Here is a 22,544-nt window from a genome sequence, read left to right on the forward strand (position 1 = left end):
AGGCGGCCAGAGGCAAGATTCTGAGGAAGTGGCTGATGAAATCTGACATGTGAAATGGTGTAAAAAGAATCTGAAAACTTAGATTGAAAATTTGTATTTCAAAATAATTTTAGAAGAAAAAGCCAAATAATGAAATATGCTTATCCTAACTTTTTTTTTTTAGAGGTTTTATTTCTTCGAGTGAGAGAGCGTGCTCACATGAGCAGGAGATGGGGAGAGAGAGAGGGACAAGCAGATGCCCTACTGAGCAGAGCTCGGCAGTGGACTCGATCCCTTGACCGAGATCATGACCTGAGTCAAACCAAGAGCTGGATGCCCAACTGACTGAGCCATCCAGGCGCCCAGATCCTGCCAACTTGATTGGAATTCATTCTAAATTCATTCTGCTTGGACTGAAAAAAGCCTTCGGAGCCTGACCGTCCCTCACTGACAGCCTGTCGTGCCCCTGTGCCCCTCTCTGCAGTGTGACCTGGCAGTGTGACCTGCAGTGTGACCTGCAGCACAGCCAACGCCACGCCAGCACCAGATAAAAACGTCCCTGCAGCATGAGGACGGCCCTGTGCACACACACCACATGCGGGCAAAGAGCCACAGTGACTCGTGCAGAGCTATCAGCAGACAGCCTCAGGTTCTGTCCAGGACCAGGAAGGGAGGCATCCCGGACCTCCCATCCGACGCCGGTCACGGTATCCCGACCTTGGTGAGAACCCAGCCAAGACTGCCCGTAAGCAAGCCTGCACAGTCTGCTGCCAGGGACAATGAGCGAGACGCCGCCTCCAGGAAGCCAAGGGGGACATGCGGGGCTGGATAGGATCCGCCTTCAGAACTCTGTTTCCCTCACAGGCAAGGAGGGCATGCTTAAAAATAAAATCCCAGCAACCTTTATGTCTAATGTCTACATTTTTATTTATTTTTAAATTATTATTCTTTTTAAATTATGTAACATTAGTCACCATACAGTATGTCATTAGTTTTTGACATAGTGTTTCAAGATTCATTATTTGCATATAACACCCTGTGCTCCATGTCTGTGCTTTTAAAAAGATGTTATACTGTCAGACTTTACCAAATCAGAAAAATCCCTGCTAGCAACTAATTTTTGTACCTTTTTTAAAGTTGTGTGATCTCCCCTCATACCAACTGTGCCATCAGGAGGCAAGGCCACATGAGAAGACACGCTGAGCACAAGTGGTTTCCAGAACAGAAGGAACTATGGTGTGCAGGTGAGCAAGGCAGGGAGGGGGGCCCGCTCCCACAGGCTCCCCGCCGACACTGCTCACATGGAACTCAGGGGCTCGGAAGACACGCACACACCATGCACGCGTGTGCTCAAGCGCAGCAGGGAGCCACCCTGAAGGACGGATGGGAGGCCATGAGGCTACCTCGCCCGAGTCCCACAGGCTGCACCTTAGCTATGTCCTGGGTGCGTACTCTCTGTGATTGTTTGGGTGAGGCTTAGAGCAGCTCTTCTTCTAGGGGACAGAGCACCACATGTTCCTAAAAGGCCTGCTGCCACCAGCAGCCACACACCATGCTGCACAGACCCATGCATCCACGGCAGCCCACACACTCCCTTGGATAAAGCCGGCCTGGGGGAGAGGGCACCACAGAGGCGTCCTCACGGCTTCGAGTGACACTGGAGGCTGGGGACCCAAGTCCTGGCCAAAGTGCCTCTCTGCCAGCATGCCGCCTGAGCCCGGTCCCCACGGCGCAGCTTGGGAATGCCCTTCTCCTTGGATAGAGACCCCCACCCCCACCCCGCCCATTACGCAGACCTGGGGAAGGCTGCACTCACCTGGTGAGGGGTGACGGGCTGGAGGGGGAGTGGCAAAGTCAAGCTTGTCCTTGAGGTCATCTTCATTCTCCCTCTGCCACTGCAGGCCAACCTTCTCCCAGAGGTTGGCGGCCGCGAGCCTGTGAGCACAACATGCATCAGGGCCAACAGGTTGTGCAGAGGCCAGGTGGAGGGTGCTGCGGATGAGGCCCTAAGTCTCTCCCCACAGGGGGCTAGGGGTTCATCCGTAACCGATGTCTGTATGTGCGCCCCAGGCACTACAAACAGAAGGCTATTTACAAACCACAAACCAGCAAATACAACTGCGAGGACAAGGTGGGCTTTCAGGAGAGACTTGTGCTCTCGGGGACAGATATCCAGAGAATAAAGAACCCCACACTCGCAATAGGCCTCTGAGCCCCTTAGAATTGAAGGCCTGACAGTCCCCCCAGCACTACGGCCGCTTACGCGATCTCTGGTATGTCGTCTTTGAGGCTGCTCAGCAACAGCGGGATGAGCTTGTGAAAGAAGGAGTAGCGATCGCGCAGGTCCAGCAGCCAGCCCCCCACCACGCTGGTCACCGTCTGCCGCACCTACACGAGAAGGCAACAGGAGGCTTTAGCTGGGCACCAAGAACTCAGGCACTGGGCACCCGCCGTGCCACCCGTCCAGGCTAGACGCCGGCCTGAGGTCCCAGAGCAGCTCTGCCATCCATGCTGGGCTTGCAGAGAAACCGTCTGGGCCACCTTGTCTTGCTCGTGCAGGCCCGTGTCCCTGGGGCATGGCCTGATCCGCTGCCGGCTGAAGCAGAACCACGCTGCAGCCCCAGGCATTGCAGGATGCCCGCCCTCGCAGTCTTCTGTGTGGGACCCTCCCGGCCAGGCTGGGCACTGATGGCAAGCCCCCAGGAAATGTCAGCTTCCAGAGGCCACGCTGCCAAGCCCTCAGGTCCTGGAGCCCCAGGGCCTCCCGGGGAAGCCAGCAGGGCACCCTAGCTCTGCTGCTGGTGACCTGAGAAGGTGACGTGCATGCTTCTGCCCACTGTGCCCACCACAGGGAAGAAACGAGCTCAGAAACATACTCAGAAACACACGAGGTGCCAAAGGTCTAGCTCCCCGACAGCGGAGCCTGAGGCAGGAATCCAGGGGTGAATCATCACAGGAAGGAAGCAGGATGGGGCAGAGGCCAAGCGGAGATGTGGCTCAGCTGAATCCTGGGGGAGCTCAGGAGCACAAAGGCACCACACGGAGGCTGTCTCACCAGGGGCAAGGGCCCAACTACTGGCAGTGTGTGTCTGCTGTTGGCTGGGGCTGACTACAGGAGGGAAAGCACTTGCAGGGACTGCGGGTGAAGTGTGCCCCGGGCGGCACCCAGGTCAGGGTGTATGTAGGCACTTGGACTTGGGGTAGGCAGCTAGACAAGCAGAGTGCACCCTGACCTGCCTACTGCCTTCTCCGAAGCTCATTCTCCCTTCTGGAAAATGAGAGAATAACAGGACACGTGCCACTGGCTCCTGGTGAGCAGGGAAAGCCCCTGGCACAATGCTCGACTCTCGGGAGGCGCCGGGGCACCGGGCTCACTCGCCCGCCTGCCAGTGTAAACAGCACAGACGGTGGGAGGCAAACATGCCTGGGAGCAGGCCCCTGGGGCTCCTGCTACTGTTGCAATTTCTTGTATTAAATTAGTTCAAAATACAAAGTTGCAATATGAAATAAAAGGCTGGTTATTAATGACATAAGCAGGTAATTAACAATCAAAACCACAACTAAAGATCCCAGAGAATCTCAGATATTCTTTCAACAAAAACATGCCCGATTAAAGGTCCAAGGACCTAGAAACAACTGGACACCTGCAACAGCGAGGAGAGACTTAGCAAAGAGCGATCTCTCCGTGTTGTCCTTGTGCGTGATCCTAGTGGCCCCAAGGCTGCTGCGGAATCAAAGTGCCTCACAGCTAATGCTGTGAGAGGCCCAAGGGTCATTCTTACCATAAAAGTACCTGTAATAAGCAGCACCACACTCAAAGCTCAGCCTACACCACGTGCTGGTGGCACTCGAGAGCTCAGCGGACACCGAAATCCAACTGTGACCGAGTCTGGCATCAGACAGATGCAGAGTGAGTGGGGCCACCGCGGGGACAGTGGCAGGCACTCGGGAGGACCAGACCCCAGAGGGCTCTTAACGAAGGTGTGTCAGGCTAGTGGGGGGCATCAGGGACCTGCAGGGACCCACAGGAGCCCATCTAGCTGCGCTCACATGACCCTGACACTCTACCCACATGTTGGCACAACAGGGGGGCCCCATACTCTGGACAGTCACTCTGACATCCCCCAAGACCAGGCTCTTTTGCAGGTTGGAGACTTCATGTGTCCCCACCAGTGAGCTGGGAGAGCCTGGGGGCTGGCCTCCACGCAGCTCCCGAGCCGCACAGATGGGTCTCCCCCAGCCTCAAAAAAGCTGCACACCCCCATTATCACGAGACTAATTACCCCTTTCTCTCAGCTCAGGAAAACAGCTCTGAGCAGAGTTGCTAAGTAACAGTTTGACTAAGCAGGAAATCCGTCATCTTGAGGAAAAAAAGAAACATGCACTGAGAATTCTTACTCTCCTAAGACAGGTTTATAGATCTGGGATGTTGGGCTAGGGAACCCACACACATCCGATCTGTTAGGTCGGCACGCAGAGCCAAGGGGGAACACACGTACATGAACACGAAAGAGAACTTCCCACTCTCCTTTAACTTGGAACATCTCACCTCTGCTTTTTCAGTCAAGGATGAGAGAACTGTCCAGTCCTCATCAGGAGGCCCTCTAGTCCTGCACCCCGTGCTCCGCAGATGCCAACAAAGCACCCATCAGCCCACGGGGCTCTTCACTGCACCTGTCAAGACCTGACGGTAGCCCTAGGCGCTGCCCGCTGGACCAAACCACCTTCTCCAAATTCACTCTGAGCTTGAGCATTTCAGACTTGAGCGTTTGGGGGCTGGGGGAGGCAGCGGGATCTTTTCTACCCAGAACCTGTGTGTAAACAACTGTCTCGTGAAAGTGGCTCTGCAGAACACCACTCTGGTCCCATGCTGACCAAAGGCCTTGGATTTTAAACATCTTACCTCATTTTAAGACCCATTTTTAAAATAAAAAAAAGTTTTACTAGTATCAATATTTTGTTTTTTAAACATTTTATTTATTTATTTGACAGAGATCACAAGTAAGCAGAGAGGCAGGCAGAGAGAGAGAGAGGAGGAGGCAGGCTCCCTGCTCAGCAGAGAGCCCGATGCGGGACTCGATCCCAAGACCCTGGGATCATGACTTGAGCCAAAGGCAGAGGATTTAACGCACTGAGCCACCCAGGCGCTCCTAGTATCAATATTTTGTATCTAGTAACAATATTTTAGGAACAAACCAAATTTTATTTCAAATATATAGTATTCAAATTCTGTTAAAAATTAGCAAAAGAGGCTTCAACTGAATCTGTAACATTTTCATTTTTCAACCTGAAAAAGATTCCGTGTCATATTTACTAGGCATGCAGCGGATGGGAACAGCCACTGTATTTGTTGTTATTCTTCCTTCGGCCTGACATCAGGGGACAGAAAGCGGGAAGGGGGAGGCAGGAAGATCGCAACCAGCAAAGCGCACCCTGTGCCTCATTTTCCCAAACTCACATATGCTAGGTTTTCACCGATGTGGTAGAAATCTCATACCTCCTCTAACAAAAAAAATAGCCACAGAGCGTAACCCTTCTCTGACAGAGCAACAGGCTTCTGTTTTTTCGATGTTCTGACTGGGCCAAGGATTCTGATACCTGTTCACCCTCCAGCAGGACTCCATCCCCCTGCAGCCTGGAGTTTATAACATCCAATCCTAGAGACTCTCCAAAGCCACCAGAACTGATGGGGGAACACGATCCTCCCCGCACACGCCCCTCTGTCCCTACACCCCTCATTCCTCAGCACCAGTGAGATCCTCGGAGCTTGTGAGACTATGTCCCCTGTAAGAGCTGGAGCAGGACCTGCTCATTTCCATGCGTCATTAGGATGCTGTGGAGGGCAGGTGCCGGGAAATGCCTGAAACCTATCCTGGATGCCTGCCGGGCCCCCAGCAGTGAGGCAGGTAGGCCAGCCAACCTCCAGCGTGCTGAGCTTTTCCAGGCATGCTCCCACACAGACACCCATGTAGCTCGCATGTCCCAGGCGCTTTAGCAACAGGGTCAGAGTGCTTTATCCAAACTACAAAGAACACACGCGATTCTGGCTTCCAGCCCAAACATTACCGCCTGCAGTAAGGTGGAGTGGTTCTCAAAAGTAACTGTGACCCCAGGGCAACCGAGGCCTGTAGTGAACACGTGACTACGGATCACGACAGAACCCTAGCTGGTACTCCTCCACTCCCATGGCACACACAGGATGAGGTGGGCCTCTCTGGGCCTGGAGAAGCTACCTTAGCCCCACCACACTGGGACAACTCCTTTCTACATCCTCAGACATGTCCTGGAGACCCGAGGTGACAAAGCTCCAGAGGGAGAATTCCAGGAGCTACACGGCCCATGCTCTGAGCACCCATGTCTCCTTGGTGAGCTTTGTGTCTCTCGTGCCCTGCTTCCCTACCTGCGAGGTGCAGGTCACCACAGACTCCCTCCAAAGGACAACACACACGAAATGGGTCAATTCAGGCAAAGCACTTAGAGGAAGTGACTTCCAGGTGGCCACTCACTCCATAGCTCAGTGACCTGGAACACAGCCCAGTGGGTACAGGAGTTGCTGGACGTTTTCTGTAAGTCACAAAAGCAGTGAGAACCTCACCTTCTGCACAGAGGGTGGTGGGATCCTGACAGCCCAGGGCTGTTTATGGGACTGAGGGTCTATAAGTGGCCTAGCCCTTGAAGTCCCAGCAAACATCCACAGAGCCCAGGACCATGAGGGCCTGAGAGCTGATGCAGACACAGGAAAGAGGCGTGTGACTTCCCTGCCCACTCGTAGGAAGGAACTTTGTGATCACCCCACGGACTGGACCCCACATCAGCATGAAAGACGTTGGGCAGTGGCCACACTGGATTTGAAAACCCATCTCAACCGGCCCTGGAAATCATACAGAGCAAACCAAATACCACCGGGAAGAAATGGAAAAAAAAAAAAATAGTGTTAACAATGGAGTGCACTTGTTTTGCAATATCAAGTAATAAAAAAATAGTTGCAGCCCCAAAGTTCAGGAAAGCCTGTGACCAAAGAAACACAGTATTGTCCTTGGTGGCCACAAAGAGAAAGCAATCAGCTGAAGACTATCTCCCTCTTCTGTGGAAATGCAAGCTCTTACGACCTGGAGTCAGGGCACCAAACACCCATGTTGTAAGCTCAACAAACAGATATAAGCCATTCCCCAGCTAGTTATATATAGAGACCTACTTACAGGGAACGATGGATACACAGTTAACACTGTTTACAGCGACCAAGGGATAAACAGTGACCAACGGATACACAGTTACACTATTACAGGGACCTCTGTATACACAGTCACACTATTTAGAGGGACCTATGGATACACAGTCTCACTATTTACAGGGACCTTCGGATACAGTTACACTATTTTCAGGGAATGGATACATAGTTACACTATTTACAGGGACCTATGACATAACTACGCTATTTATAGGGAGCTCCTGATTGATACACATAATGCTGCTTAGAGAAAGATGCCAATACAGTTATTACGCTACCTTGAGGAAAGCCATTTCATCTGTGACACAAGGAAGCCTCTGTCTTCTCCGCCCCTGCCCTATCTCAAGCAAGTTGAGGCCCTGTCCCAGTCAGGGCAGTGGTATTGTTTTTCACTGGAATCCATTCTGGCCCTCACTTCCTGCAGCCAGGTCTCTGTGAGTGCTGACCTAGCACCCTGCCTCCTCCCTTGGCAGAGCCCAGTTTTGCTCTGGGTCCCTATGTCCAATGCTGTGACATGCCGACCCCACCCAGCTTCAGGAGGGGCCCGTTACACTCAGCTGGCCCCGACACTGAATGGACAGACTGGTTCTTGGCTGGAGGAGGGTCCCTTTGTCTGTCCTCACACCCTTGTTACAACTCAGGGAGATATGCAGAGGATAAAAGCCAGCAAGGAAGGTAAAGCAGACATCCCGGGCAGGCAGTGTGCCACGCCTGGACCCTGGTCCAAGACATCATGGACATGCACCTAAGTGGGGCCTTCTGTCCTAGCCCCTAAATCCCCAAAGGGTACCAACATCCTGCTGAGAAGGATGCCCAGGGTCACTCCCTCTCACCTCTCACCTCTCTGCAGGGGCGGCCCGAGATACACCAGACTCAAGGGAGGAGGTCAACACGATGGTCATGGCTTCTGCTTCTATGAAGCACCGAGTAGACACAGTCACACTGAGAGAAAGAGGTTATCAGAAGTGGGGGGGCAGGGAGGAGTGGGGGCGTTACTGCTCAATTCTGCTCGGGATGCTAAAAAGTTTTGGTTGGTGGCAATAGTTGCTTTACATTGGTAACATACTTAATGCATCTCAACTCCACCACAAAAATGGTTGAAATGGCAAATTCTGTGTTGCGTATCTTTTACAAAATACTTGAAAAATAACATAACCTACCAAAATCATTGAACACTCAAATGAGGGAATTACATTGTATGTGAGTTGTGGCTCAATAACACTGTTTAAAAATAAAACGAGGGGCGCCTGGGTGGTGCAGTCAGTTACGTGTCCAACTCCTGGTTTCAACTCAGATTGTGATCTCAGGGGCATGAGATCGAGCCCCATGTTAGGCTCTGTGCTCAGTGCAGAGTCTGCTTAAGATTCTGCACCCCCCATGCTCCTCCCACTCATGCTCTCTAAAATAAATAAATCTTTTAAAAAATTAAAAAACCAAAGTACCTTGTGAGAAAACTCAAGTGTGCTTATGGTTGGCAGGCCGGACAGTGCCAAAGAACAGTGTCCCTGGATCTGGGCCCGGAGGCCAGCTCTAGCTGGGTGACCTTGAGCAGGTAACACAACTTCCCAACCGCAGGGGCCGTGCAAGCCACGGATGTGAAGGATGGAACGAGACGGCGTGTGGACAGCAGGAGGGGCACACACACGTGCTTCAAGCATGTAACCAACCCTTCCACCATCAGGACAGCAGAGGCCACGCCACCACACCACCAGCTTTTCAGTCCTTGGCCACCCAGGCCACTTTGTATCCTGCCGGCTATGAGGCAGGGGCACTTTCTAACCACCCAGGGGACTTCGCCACCTACCACTGCTCCTCCCACCCCATGTAGCCAGAAGCATGAACTCCCTCCTCACTTGTCTCCTCCCCCGGGAGGGGGCCTGCCCACTGTGGCCTTTGCTCTGCTCCCCACTGCTGTCGGAATTTGTGAAGTTCTAGAAGCACCTGTGGCCTCAGACCCACAACGCGGCCTCTAAGCTGACTTCCACCAACACAAAAGCCAGTAATCTCATCTCTGCCTGTCTCGCTCCACAGGTCCCAAGGCCCAACAGAGTGATTACCCGCATCCATCCTTCCCTCCCGGGTCGGGTACCCCCACCACTGTGGTTTGTCAAGTAAATGTGCCTCCCTGCATCAGCATGTGACCGATACCTCTGAAACTGTGGTGAAGGCGTGGCCAGACTGTTTGCCGAAGAGGATACAGCCCTCTTCCATATTGTTCACAATTAAGAATAATGAATACATTAAAACAGTTCAACTCTCCCCAGTTTCTCAGAGACATGAACTAAGAACACTTTGGGACTGAAAACCGTAAAACATGTTTGTTGTAACAAGCCAACAGTTTCAAAAAAGAAAAAGGAGTGAGTTCCAAACAGCATGTTTTTGGTGCAGAGGAGAAGCTCCTGTTACCTGAGGGACGTCGTCAAAGAGCCTCTGAGCGAAGTGAGGAAGCACATCGTCTACTGACTTGGCGCTGCCGAACTGGATCACGGTGCCCGTGGCCTCGGTGACAGCCACTCGCACCTTCCAGTGCTGGTGGGAGATGCTCTGCATCAGGGGGCCGATCAGGGACTCCGACTGCATGTGGAAGTGGTCTGTGAGACAGGGGAGGATACCCGTTACCAGACTTGCTCCTCGTGGGCCTTGACCTAGCCCGGCGCCATGGGCTCACAGAAGGACAGGCCCCCTGTGCCCTGGAACTTCCTCTCTGCACCCAGGTTCTTGCTGTAGGCACAGCACTCAGCTCAGGCCTGCCAAAGCACAGCTTTGTACCCCTGGCACTGGGAGAGGCACAGGACAGGCATGTGACCCAAACAGCGCCAAAGGGAAAAGGCTGAGGGCTTGACCCCATCTCAGCTGGAGGCAGGAGCTGTGAGGAAGAGTCTGAAGTTGGTAACAGTGGCACTGGGTGCCTGAGAGGGACGCAGACCAAAGTGGAGAAACAGCCTAGAGGACGCTGTTCAAGTCCCCACATCAGGTGTGCCTGAAGCCAGAAACCAGGTGCTACCACAGAGAGCGGCGCCAACAGTGCTTTGGGCAAAGCCATTCCACTTTCTACTTGTAGGGGCCTCCCAGAAAGTCAGAACCAGAATGTCTCTGAGAGTCCTGGTCTTGGAGTTCTAACCTCAGTTCTGCCGCTGCCTGAGACCCATCCATAATATGGCTATTTCAGGGATGCTTTGGTTGACTTCTTTAACTCTGAGGTGCTCAGATCAAGGCAGGATGTTAAGCTACTACTACCCAGTGTGATGGGGATCCAGCACAGGCCCCTCACCAGAAGAGGGCAGAGAGGGGAGATGGTTTGGTTTCCTTGGGTCTCCTGTCCACCAAAACCTCCTTCTCCCTCATCCCTCACCCAGTTCAACAGGAAATCCTGCCAGCTCCGTTCAACATCAATCCATTTCCCTCCGTCTCTATTAGCAGACTGCTCACCCCCACCCAAGGCCAAACTACCCGTTATCTAAATATGGATTAATTATGACCCCAACCAACTTCACTTCTTCTTGTCATCTTCGTAATCAACTCTCCATGAGCACAAGAGCAATCTTTTAAAACTCTGAATCTTAGCCTCTCACTCCCCTTCTCCACACCCTCCACAGGCTCCCCACTGCGCTTAATAATTTCAAACCCCCAGCAGCTTCCCCCTGCCCACCCTCCTTCCCTCTGGCTACCTTGACCTCCTTTTTGCTTCTCAGATCTACCAAGCTTATTTCTCAAAGCTAGGTTCCACCTGACAACAGATCACTGATCTTCAACTTAGTTGTTGTCTTGCAGGAACCCTTCCCAGAGGCCTCCTACCAATGCACATCCCAGCCCGAGGCAGCAAGGAGAGTTAAGTGGGGCAAGATCCTGCAGAAATGGCTACTTAGAAAAAGGGACTGTCCTGATCAGATTAGTTTTTGTTTTTGTTTTTTAATAACGGAGAATGGATTAAAGGAAAACAGGACAGATGCGGCCTCTCTCCATTTAGGACAGCGGTCCAACCCAAAGAGGGAAGACAGGTAGGCTCTGTGGAGAAAGGGGGATAAAACGTTTAGGACTGCAGCGGTGTTTGGCGAGGGGCAGTTACGAAAACGCACCGCATTCCAGACCCTCTTAGCAATTTCTGCCACAGTTTCCACGAATCTGCATTTTGAGAACCACCGGATGGAGGAGAGCAGCGGCTGCTGCCGAGGTCCAGAAGGAGCCCACAGGGGGCGACCGCCCCTCCACCTCCCCGCGCCCCCATTCCCGACCCCAGCAAGAGGAGGGCACCTGGCGTGGCACGCGCCAGGCTGGCTGCACAGTCGCAGCTCTCGCGGCGCACCGCAGCAAAGGGGTCGAGAAGAGTGCAGCGCAGCGCGCGCACCGCATCGTCCAGATGGGGCGCGAGCGCGGGGCCCCCCAGGCGCACCGCCAGGCTGAGCAGCTGCACGAGTGCCAGGCGCAGCTCCTCGCAGGCTTCCGGCGGCCGGCCGCGCGCGGACTCGGGGCCTGCCAGGCGCGCGGCGAGCGCGGGCAGCAGGCGCGGCAGTGCGTCGCGGGGCCGCGCGGCGCGCCGCAGGCCCAGGTCCAGCAGGTGCACCGCCAGCGCGCGGCAGCCCTCGGCCGGGTCTGCCAGGCAGCGCAGCAGGCGCGGCAGGAGCAGGCGCGCCCACGGGCCCTGGAAGGCGGCGGCCGCGGCAGCGGGGTCGGCGTCGGGCGCCTCGGGCCACGCCGCCTCGAGCGCGCTCTGCAGCGCCTCGAGCGCGCGCCGCCGGCCCAGCTTGCTGTCGGCTTCCAGCCCGGGCAACAGGCGGCTCAGGGCGCGGCTCAGCTCCGCTGCCTCGGCCGTCTCAGACGTCTCGGCCGCCTCGGCCGGCCCCGGGGCAGCCGAGGCCTCCGCAGCCACCAGCGCCGCCATCTTCCGCGCGTTGCCCGTCGCCCGGGGAGACCGGCGCTTTCACGACGGCCGCGGTGCGGTTTACGGCTCCTCTTCCGGTTGGCTCCTTACACAACTTTATCCGCAGCTCCGGGCACGGACAGGATACATCCGGGGTGGGTTGGGGGCGGGGAGCCGGAAGCCCCGTGGTCCCTGCGCGCTGAGGGCTCAGCCTAGAGACCCGAGGCACGCCTTGGAAGTGTATGGTCCTGAGGGAGTGAATGGCAGAGGAGTTTGGAGTGGGCAGGTAAGGCTCGCCCGCGAAATGCCAACACAGGTGACTGACAAGAGTTGGTGAAGTTAGCTCCGCAGAGGCGGTGGCGGGAGACTTCTTGGGGTCTGAGGGCAGGCAGGAGCGAGAGGCCTGGGGTGAGGGTGCTGCATTGAATTGTGCTCCCCAAAGTTCGTGCATGGGAATCCTAACCCCCAGGGCTTCAGAATGTGACCTTATTTGGAGATAGGGCCCTTCCAGGGCTGATCGAGTTAGAAATAGGGCATTGGGAGACCTAGTCCAATGTGACAGTGCCCTTCTAAAAGGAGGGGGCCGCAGCATACAGGGAGAATGCCACGTGAACGCGGATGGCGGTCTGCAGGTCAGAGAGAGCAGCCTGGAGCAGACTGCCCCTTGCAGCCCCAGGAGGCACCAGCCCCTGCAGATGCCTTGATCTCAGGCTTCCAGCCTCCAGACTGAGGAAATCAGCAACCAGTCTGTCCGGGAGCCGATACCTGGGGCGCCCTGATGCTGTTCCAGGAGGCGAGGCCAGGGACCCAGAGGAGAGTAGGGATGGGAGCCAGGAGGTGCATGGGTCAGGCCACTGGGGGCCTTTTAATTTAGTTATGGGAGACTGGAGGAAGGCTTCCTTGGTGAGAAGGTTGGCCCCATCAGGTTTGCTTCGCTGCAGGGAGACTGGCTAACTGGGGTCCTCAGGACTGGGTGGTGGCATCACAGTGGGTTCTGTGGGTTTTCCTGTTTTCTCTTACAGGTTTCCAGAACAGGTGCCGGAGAGGTCTGCAGCTCAAGCCGGAACTGCCTGCAGGCCACTGTGAGTTTCACTAAAGTAGTCCATGATCTTGCTGCCTCCACGTCCACGAAGTATGGCCAGGCAGCCTGCAGAGCCTCTGGACCAGCACCAGCCTCTGCCATGAGCACACGTCCTAGATAAAGCCTGCAGAGTCACAGTAAGTCAAGTTCTTGATGTCACTCTCCTACAGCCCTTGAGGTAAGCACCTACCCCTGCTGCCCAGGGCCCACCCCATGTGCCTCTTACACAAAGCCCCTGCAAAGCTTATCAAAGCCCTGCTCTTTCTGGTTTGAACTGACTGATCCGGCCTTAGCCCAGAAACCCCAAAGCAGTCCATCCACAGATGCTCTCTCTGCCTGCACCCTGCCTGGATCTCCCTGTATGCTGTGCCTACACCCTGCCTTGATCTCCCCATGCTGTGCCATGTACCTTCAGGACCTCTGAGTCATGAGTTTTTCTATTCTGCTTTCTCACCTGGTCTTTGTTGACACCCCAGGCTTCACTTAATGAATGTCCATTTAACAGGGTTATGGCACAGGCAAGAGAACCACAAGAAAAGCCTCCTCTTTCTGGCTGTAGGACTGGGAAAGGGGAGACCCAGGAGAGACCTGGTGGGGAGCCACACCCACACCCCACAGTATGCACTGGCATCAAAGCCCCTTCAGGCCCACCAGCTCTTGCAGTGGTGGTGGGCAGTGCCCTGCATAGGGGCAGAGTCTGTGCAGCCCAGCGTCTTCTGGCTTTCTACCTGCCACCCAGCAGGTGCTGCTCCACTCTCCCAACAGCCGTAGCAGTGCCCAGAAGAAGAAAGCAGACCAGGAGAGCATTGCCAGACTCACTGGCACCATGAGCCACAAAAGTAGGCCAGATCTACATGCTAGACCTAAATAGGGCAACTTTCTGCTAAAATAGCAGATTTCAGTAACGTCAGAAGTCTGCTGACACAATACGCAAAATGTTGAGGACATATTCAGAAATCACTTTTCCTATCAGGAGCCAGGAAAACTGCTCTTTGGGGCAAAAGACAATGAATTGACATAAATGCCAGGGTAGGCGTTAAGATAAATGCCAATGCAGGCGTTAGAATGACCTGACAAGGATTTTAAAGCAGTCATCATAAAAATGGCTTTTAAAAATCATTCATGAAGTCTTGTGGCACCTGGGGGGCTCAGTCAGTTGAGCACTTGCTTTTGGCTCAGGCCGTCATCTCGTGGGTTGTGGGATTGAGCTCCACGTCAGGCTCTGGGCTCAGCCAGGAGTCTGCTTGAGGATTCTCTCCCTCTGCCCCTCCCCTCTCTCTTATGTATGCATGCTCTTTCTCTCTCACTCTTTCTAAAATAAATCTTTTAAAAAAAATTGTTGAGTCTTTTGAGACAAATTTTTAAAAAAGAAAGTTGCAGCAAAGAAATAATAACTATCAAAAGAAGCCAGATGGAAATCATAGAACTTAAAATTACAAGAGCCAAGCTTGTATTGCATCCATCAGTAGACACAGTGTTCCTTGTACCTTTGGATGGACACAACAGCAGAGGGGAGACAGGGAACAGAATCAGGGAACTTGAAGGTTGAACAACAGTGTTTACTCCATCTGACAGATCAGATGGACCAGACAGAAGGAAAAGAGCTGAAAGACCTGCAGGACAGTGATGCATGTCACCAGGGTTCTAGAAAAAGAGGAGGAAGAACGTGGGCTGAAGATACAGTTAAAAGAAATAATGGCTGAAACCGCCCCAGATCTGGTGAGTGACTGAAACACAGGTTAAAGAAGGTAAGCAACCCCAAAGTAAGCTAAGACCTCTAGAAACCCACACCCAGACACAGCACAGCTAAACTTCTGAAAACTGAAGACGGGAGAAAAAATGGTCAACGTAGCTACAGAGAAACTGCATCACCCATGGAGGGGTGCCAGTGTGGATGGAGAGCAGGCATCTCATCCTAAGTCATGGGCCGGGAAGGATGTGCGAGTGTTGAAAGAGGAGTGAGGCCCAGCAGCAAAACCATCCTCAAGAATGAGGGAGGAAGAGGGTGGCGCCTGGGTGGCTCAGTGGATTAAAGCCTCTGCCTTCAGCTCAGGTCATGATCCCAGGGTCCTGGGATTGAGCCCCGCATCGGGCTCTCTGCTCAGTGGGGAGCCTGCTTCCTCCTCTTTCTCTGCCTGCCTTTCTGCTTACTTGTGATCTCTCTCTCTGTCAAATAAATAAATAAAATCTAAAAAAAAAGAATGAGGGAGGAGGAGAGACTTCCAGACAGGCAGACAAGTAGAATCGTTGCTAGCAGACTTGCCCTTGGTGAATGATGAAAGGAAGCTCTCCAGAAGGGAAGACAGTTGTAACAAGAAGGCAGGGACCCTCAGAAAATGATAGGAGGGTGGGTGAACACGGCAGGAAACATGACTGACTGTCTTTCACTTTGTAGGATTCCTCAGTCACGGCGGACAGCTGAAGTACGAGTAGTAACACTGACGCAGTGCTCAGTGCACGCGGAGGGAATATTTATGATAATTAGATCTGAAAAGCGGGAAGGGGGAAGGCATAGAAGTGGCAGGAAGGTTTCTATACTGCGCTCAGTGTGACACGGCTCTCGTAGCAGGGGACTCCTAAGTGCCACGTGTATGGTGGTGTCTAGAGAAGCCACTAAGGAAACTGAACAGCAATACAAGCAAAAACATTATGGGGAATTCTGAAGACTATTGCAGGATCTCACAGAGCACAAGAAAGGGAACAAACACAAGTAACAAAACGAACTCCTGAATGGAGGCCCTAATACGTCAATGATGACTTTAAATGTAAATGGTGTAAACACACCAGTTAGAAGACCTAAATAAGTGGCAGAGTGAGTAGGAACTGTGACCCGGCACTACATTGTCTAACACAGGCTAGAATTCACTCCCGCCACGATGACATGGGTGGATTGAAAATAGAAGGATGGGAAAGGATATATCATGTAAATACTACTTTTTAAAAAGCAGACTATAGGGGCGCCTGGGTGGCTCAGTGGGTTAAAGCCTCTGCCTTCAGCTCAGGTTATGATCCCAGGGTCCTAGGATCGAGCCCCGCATCGGGCTCTCTGCCCAGCGGGGAGCCTGCTTCCTCCTCTCTCTCTCTCTGCCTGCCTCTCTGCCTACTTGTGATCTCTCTCTGTCAAGTAAATGAATAAAATCTTTTTAAATTAAAAAATAAAAGCAGACTCTGTTAATATCAGCCAAAGTGGACTTCAGAGCCAAGAAAATGGCTCGGAACAAAGAGGGACATTACCTGACAATGAAGTGATCAATCCATCAGGAAGATCTAGCTGTCCCATGTACACGAAGACTTTATATGAGGACGTCCCTACCCGTTCCCTAACTGTTAGGGAACGGGTCTAGTAATTGCTAGAATTACTAGACAGACACTCAGCAAGAACATAGAACACCGCCATCAGCCGACAGGATCAATGAACATTTGAGGAAACCTCCACCCAACCATAGCAGAATATACATTGTTTTTCAGTGCCTGTGAAACAGACTCTCGGAGAGACCAAATCCTGGGCCAATGGAAAGGATCGAAATCATACAGGGTATGTCCTTCAATGAAAATGGAATCACACTGAAAATCAGCAGAGGACCAGAAGAGCTTCAAATGTGGAATTTCAACAACACGGTTCGACCCAGAAACGAAGGAACGAACTGCGGATAGACAGGACGGCCTGGCGACTGTAGGGAATTATGCCAAGTCAGATGATCGCTGAAGGGGGACTGTAGCATGACTCCATGTACATGATGTTCATGACAAACAGCTTCGTGTTCTCTGGGGTCAGGGGTGGGGCTAGGTGTGCATAAATGCAGCTATAGAGCAGCTGCATAATAAATGCAGCTATAGAGCAGCTGAGTGTGGTGATAGACGGTATTTAGGTGTCTTGGTGATGATGGTGGCTGGACAGACATTTAGGTGTTTTTTTTTTTTAAAGATTGATTGATTGATTGATTGATTAGAGTGTGAGTTGGGGGAGGGGGGAGAGGGAGAGAGAGAGAGGATCCCCAAGCAGACTGTGCTGAGTGTGGAGCCGGACATGGGGCATGATCTCATGACCCTGAGATCATGACCTCAGCTGAATCCAAGAGCCAGATGCTTAACTGATTGAGCCACCCAGGCGCCCCGCTAAGTGTTGATTTTTCTTTTTAAAGATTTCATTTATTTATTTAACAGAGACACAGCAAGAGAGGGAACACAAGCAGGGGGAGTGAGAAAGGGAGAAGCAGGCTCCCTGCCTAGCAGGGAGCCCAATGTGGGGCTTGATCTCAGGACCCTGGGATCATGACACAAGCTGAAGGCAGATGCCTAATGACTGAGCTATCCAGGCACCCCAAGTGCTGATTTTTTAACCCAGTAGCAAAATATACAGACAAGGGGCGCCTGGGTGGCTCAGTGGGTTAAAGCCTCTGCCTTCGGCTCAGGTCATGATCCCAGTGTCCTGGGATGGAGCCCCACATCAGGCTCCCTGCCCAGCGGAGAGCCTGTCCCCCCCACCTCAGCCTGCCTCTCTGTCTACTTGTGATCTCTCTCTGTTAAATAAATTAAAAAAAAAAAAAAATATATATATATATATATAGACAAATCCAAACCCAGTAAGAGAAAGAGAACAGTGGAGGTTAGAACAGAAATACCCCAAACGGATCACATAACCTCCTTAATCCCTCCCAAAGTACAAGAAATGGAGGATTCCTAGGAAAACGTGATTTACTAAAACTTATGCAAGAAGAAATAGGCAGGAGAGTCCAGTGTCTGGTAAAGAAACCGCCTTTGTGATTTAAAAGCTTCCCATGATAGAGGCTGGAAGGATAGCTGGACAGCTATTTATTAACTACAAACACTTTCCTGGGAAATAACTCTCATCCTAGACTCTTTCTGACAACCGAAAGAGGGACCATCTCCCAATCCCTTTTGTGAGGCCAGCGTCACAGTGACAGGGTCAATACACAAAAGGAATGTTACAGATCGACCTCTTTCATTGGACACAGGTGCACAAATCTTCAACAAAATATCAACCAGTTCAGCCTGGAGATAAGGAATTTTAAAAGAATACATTGAGTTTACTCCAGGAATATGAGGTTAATTTAATATAAATTACTGTTGGGGCGCCTAGGTGGCTCAGTGGGTTAAAGCCTCTGCCTTCGGCGCAGGCTGTGATGTCAGGGTCCTGGGATTGTCAAGCCCTGCATCGGGCTTCTGTTCAGCGGGGAGCATGTTTCCCTTTCACTCTCTGCCTGCTTGTGATCTCTGTCTGTCTAATAAATAAATAAACTCTTAAAAAAAGAGAAATTACTATAATTTACAACATTAAGAAAAAAACTGAAGGAGAAAAATCACAGGATCATCTCAATAGATGCAGAAAGAGCATTTGATGCAACAGGACACCTGTTCACCACAGCAGCTTGGCAGAGGAGGACCAGAAGGCACATCCACAAATACCCCACAGCAAATGTCCTATTAGATGCAGTGGGTGGGTTCCAAAGAGAGCTGCTGACGTTTCTCCCACGCCCGTAGATGGATCCAGCCTTGAGTGGAATCTGAGCTGGCCTGCAGACTCCCCAGGGGCCCTGGCACACAGCAGAAAGGGTGCCAGGTGGCTTCTCTGCCCCGCATAGAGGAGAGGGGCAGCCCCTCACATCCACGGGGAGGGCTATCACCAAAAAAACCCCACAACACAACGAAATCACCACCAGAAACTAACAAGCACTGGCAAAGACAGGAGAAATTGGAAGCTTGTTCCAGTTGCTGGTGGGGAGGTAAAATGGTGCAGCGGCTGTGGGAAGTAGCCTGGGGTTTCCGTGTGACCCAGCAAATCTGTGTCCCCTTAGGCTGCCAGATACCTGCGCACTTGTGCTCACTGCAGCCGAGAGGCAGAAGCGTCCTGAGTGGCCCTCATGGTGACAGAAACACAATGTGGTTGGTCACACGATGGGCTGTCCTTTAGCCTTAGGAGGGAAGGGCGGCCATGGACTGTGACGGGCGTGGACCTCAGAAACATGCTCAGTGAGAGAAGCTGGACATCGGAGACTGTATCCTAGATTCTCCTTCCGTGGAGCCTCTGACCATGACACGGTGGCCGGGGCAGTGACTTTCTTCTGGGACGTCTAGATGCCAGAGGCTGTTTCGATGCAGGAGAAGGCAGAGCCCCCCTGCTCAATGAGTTTGGGGAGGAGCTAGCAGACCCCTCGCCGGCCCCCCCTGCTCGCAGACACGCCTCCCCGGAGGACGATGTGTTCCAACTCTCTGAGCTGAGTCTGGCGTTTCCATCACTTCCTAGCTCTGGACACTTAGAAACACTGAGCTGACACTGGGTTTGTACCTTAACATAACCCTAGAACTTTGGATTCTCTCTCCTTGAGCCAAAATGTGATGCAGCTGTTCAGATGTGTACCACGGGAGAGACAGAACTTCCTCCACCGAAGGAATAAATACTAAAGAGCTGGGAGAGGTAAGGAAAGGGGATTTCCATGTCTGCTCCGGAGTCTTGCTTGTTCGTGTTCTGGTGATACAGACTTTAAAGTGTGTCATATAAGTCAGTGTAATAAACTGATTTTAGCAGATAGCACGTAGCTGGTTCATTCATTCATCATCTCATCCAACAAGTATTTGTGGGGCGTTGAACATTTCCGGGCATCCTGGGAGGCGCTGGGACACTGCAGTGAGTCAAAGCCGATGCAGTCACTTCTCACACAGTTGATGGCTGGGAGGGGAGGTCACTGGCCAAATGGTGACACCAACGGGACCCTCAAGCAGTGCGACGTGGTGTGGAGGGACTCTGGAAGTAGGGTCCGAGGCCCAGGAGCTCAGCGGGCACAGAGGAAGGGAGTGCTGATCTGGGGAAGGAAGGGGAGCACAGGGGCCTCAGTTGACTTGAAGATGTCACTGGCTTTGACCTGTCCTGAGGGGCGAGTCAGGAGGCAGCGGGAGGGCTGGGAGGCGGTGGGGCCTGTGGGCAGGACCTGAGTTCCTTTGCAGAACCCAGCAGCCACTGGGGCGGAGGAGGAGGGTGACGTTGCGGACGCTCCGGGTCTCTGGCTTGGGCCTGGTGGAAGGCTGGGGCCTCGCTGGGAGGCAGCTCTCCACACAGCTTCCTTGGTGGGCAGCTCTAAGGCACCCAGTGCTGCATTTTAAATCTAGCCTCAGGATGCCTATGTTGTCACTGGCTCTGCAGCCACACGGGCCCTCGGGGGAAGCTGAGGAGAGGGTCACAAGCCAGGAGCTCGTGGGAAGCCCACTGCCCTTAGGCCCTGCGTCATGAACTGGGAGCCTTAAAGACTCCCAGCGCCTGGGGCCCCAGGCATTCTATCCGGTAAGGGGCTGTGGTCAGCATCTGGTGTATACTTGTTTACGCAGTCACCTCGTTTCGGTGTGGCCCCTTCCCTGTTCTGGTGTGGGGGTGGTGTGTGAGGCCAAAGCTTCCCTCACCACTGGCTCTCACTTCCTTGGTGAAACTGTCCCTGAGGTTTTGGGGGATTCTGTGGTGTGAACTGGGTTCTCGATGTTTCCAGTTCACCGATTAGTATTCTTGGTTCCGGTTAGTCAGTGATGACTCTCCTGTCCTCTTTCAGGCTCCCAGAATTTTCTTATGGTCTTCTCTGGGTCTTCCAGTCCTTGAGGGCGTGACTTTAGAAACAAAATCCCTTTGGGGAGCCTAGCTAGTGGGTGACCTCCGGCTCAGGTCATGATCCTGGGGTCCTGGGATCAAGTCCCATGTTGGGCTCCCTGCTCAGTGGGGAGCCTGCTTCTCCCTCTCCCTGTGTCCCTGTCTCCACTGGTGCTCTCTGTCAAATAAAAAGAAAAATCTTTTTAAAAACCCCTTTATTGTGATTTTAATGTGGTTTGTGGAGTTCATAATGGGTGTCTTGAATTCCTTTGTCTTTTCCAGGAAGATTTTAAAAAATTTAATAGAAAATTACTCTTGAATAGGTAATACATGCATTTGGCATACAATTGGGACAGCACTTGGGACATGGTCCCTTTAGGACTGCTGCCCTCCCTCCCCCTCAGGCCACCTCTGCCCTTCAGGTCTGTCTAGAGGTATCCTATGCCCTATGCCTGAATCCACATAAATCCAGATTGTAGTCAACTCTCTCTCTCTCTCTCTCTTTTTTTTTTTTAAGATATTATGTATTTATTTTAGAGAGACAGCCTGGGAGCAGTGGGGAGGAGCAGAGGGAGAGGGACAAGGCTCAGCTCAGAGCTAGACGTGGGATTCAGTTCCATGACCCTCAGACCATGACCTGAGCCAAAACCAAGAGTCGGACCCTCAGCTGACTGTGCCCCCAGGCGCCCTGTGAAGCCATCTCTTCAGTGGTGGCATACACGCCAAGTTTCCTACTGTGGTTTTTGTGTTTTTTCACTTAGGAACATACGGTGGAGACAGGCTAGGCTTAGTCCAGCCAGTGCAGCCGCATCTCTGTGAATAGTGGGGGCTCTCCCTGGTCTGCAGCCCCCCCCCCCGCCTCCACAGACAGACACATTCAACCTCAAGCAGAAACATGCACAAACAGGAACAGTCACTGGAATATTGGCTTTTTATCACGCAACGCTGGAGTTGCTGGGCTGTGTCTTTAACTCTGTGCAGGAGGTTCCTCTGCATGGGGGTCGCCGAGGCTCCATGGGAGCCCCGTGTTGGTGAGGCCTGTTTCCTGCGCCCTGCCCGCACAGACATGCCTGCCTAGGGGGACGCGTGCTAGCCTGCCAGGTGGCCCAGGGCCCCTCTGTGTACATTAAATTTGCACTACTCTTGGTTTGCATGAAGCTGGGCATCTTCCTGCCAAGGAAGCCCTTTGTGACAGGGCGTCGTGAATCTACTTCTTGTTTTGTTTTTATTTTGAACATGTGAGAGCTTTTGTGCACAAAGTTTTCATGTTTATGGAGTATGTGGATTTGTACATTCATGGCCCCTCAATATCCTGGTAGGACTCAAAAGGCCTCCTGTGTCCCGAGATCCTAGAACATTTCCCAATGCTGCTTCCATGACTTTGGTAGTTAAATTCCAGATCCATTTGAAGTTTATCTGTACGAAGAGGCACACGTGACTTTTTTTTTAGTTCTCCCCAAAGTAATTACTGAATTATTATTTTCCCCGCAAACATGTAATGCCACCTTTACCACATACAAATTCCCTATAAATTTTGGTTTGGGTTTATTTCTGGACTCTTTGTTCTGATCCCTTAAGGTCTGTCCACTCCTGTGCCAGATTCATAACACTTTTTTTCCTTTATCCCTATGTTTTCACATATGGCCTTCCTGAGTGCTCAGGCCTCCTCCCGCCTTGGTCTGTTCAGAAGGACCACGGACTTGTCTCCCTCACGGCTCTGGAGGCTGCTGTCCCAGACGAGGAAGCTGGGCCCTCGTCTCCACTGCGCTGTCCCCTTTCTGTGTCCACGCACAGCTGCAGAGGCAAG

General features: G+C 52.6%; 1 protein-coding gene and 1 long non-coding RNA gene across 5 annotated transcripts in view; one reads left to right on the top strand and one right to left on the bottom strand.

The window, feature by feature from the left end:
• DNAAF5 (dynein axonemal assembly factor 5) overlaps positions 1–12,124 on the bottom strand; it is a 43,437-nt gene extending 31,313 nt beyond the window's left edge. Inside the window, exons 1-4 of one of the 2 annotated variants that reach the window (XM_045075203.1) lie at positions 11,459–12,124; positions 9,614–9,798; positions 2,243–2,367; positions 1,796–1,914 (exon numbers count right to left, since the gene is read on the bottom strand). In XM_045075203.1, coding sequence (XP_044931138.1) covers positions 1,796–1,914; positions 2,243–2,367; positions 9,614–9,798; positions 11,459–12,086 — 1,057 coding nt within the window. In that variant the 5' untranslated portion in view covers positions 12,087–12,124. The remainder of the gene's footprint in view (positions 1–1,795; positions 1,915–2,242; positions 2,368–9,613; positions 9,799–11,458) is intronic. The other variant, XM_045075202.1, reaches the window with a different exon arrangement.
• LOC123390713 lies at positions 12,111–17,116 on the top strand. Of its 3 annotated transcripts, none has more exons than XR_006605291.1 (4): positions 12,111–12,351; positions 13,088–13,283; positions 14,722–14,865; positions 16,615–17,116. It is a non-coding gene; the product is annotated as an uncharacterized LOC123390713 (long non-coding RNA). The 3 variants fall into 3 exon arrangements; XR_006605292.1 differs by lacking the exon at positions 16,615–17,116 and adding an exon at positions 15,542–16,144; XR_006605290.1 differs by lacking the exon at positions 16,615–17,116 and having other exon boundaries at positions 14,722–15,203.
• Positions 17,117–22,544: the final 5,428 nt, after the last annotated feature.

This window comes from Mustela putorius, unplaced genomic scaffold (genome assembly GCF_011764305.1).
Source record: "Mustela putorius furo isolate JIRA1106 unplaced genomic scaffold, ASM1176430v1.1 tig00000139_pilon_pilon_pilon, whole genome shotgun sequence".
NCBI classification, from domain to species: Eukaryota; Metazoa; Chordata; class Mammalia; order Carnivora; family Mustelidae; genus Mustela; species Mustela putorius.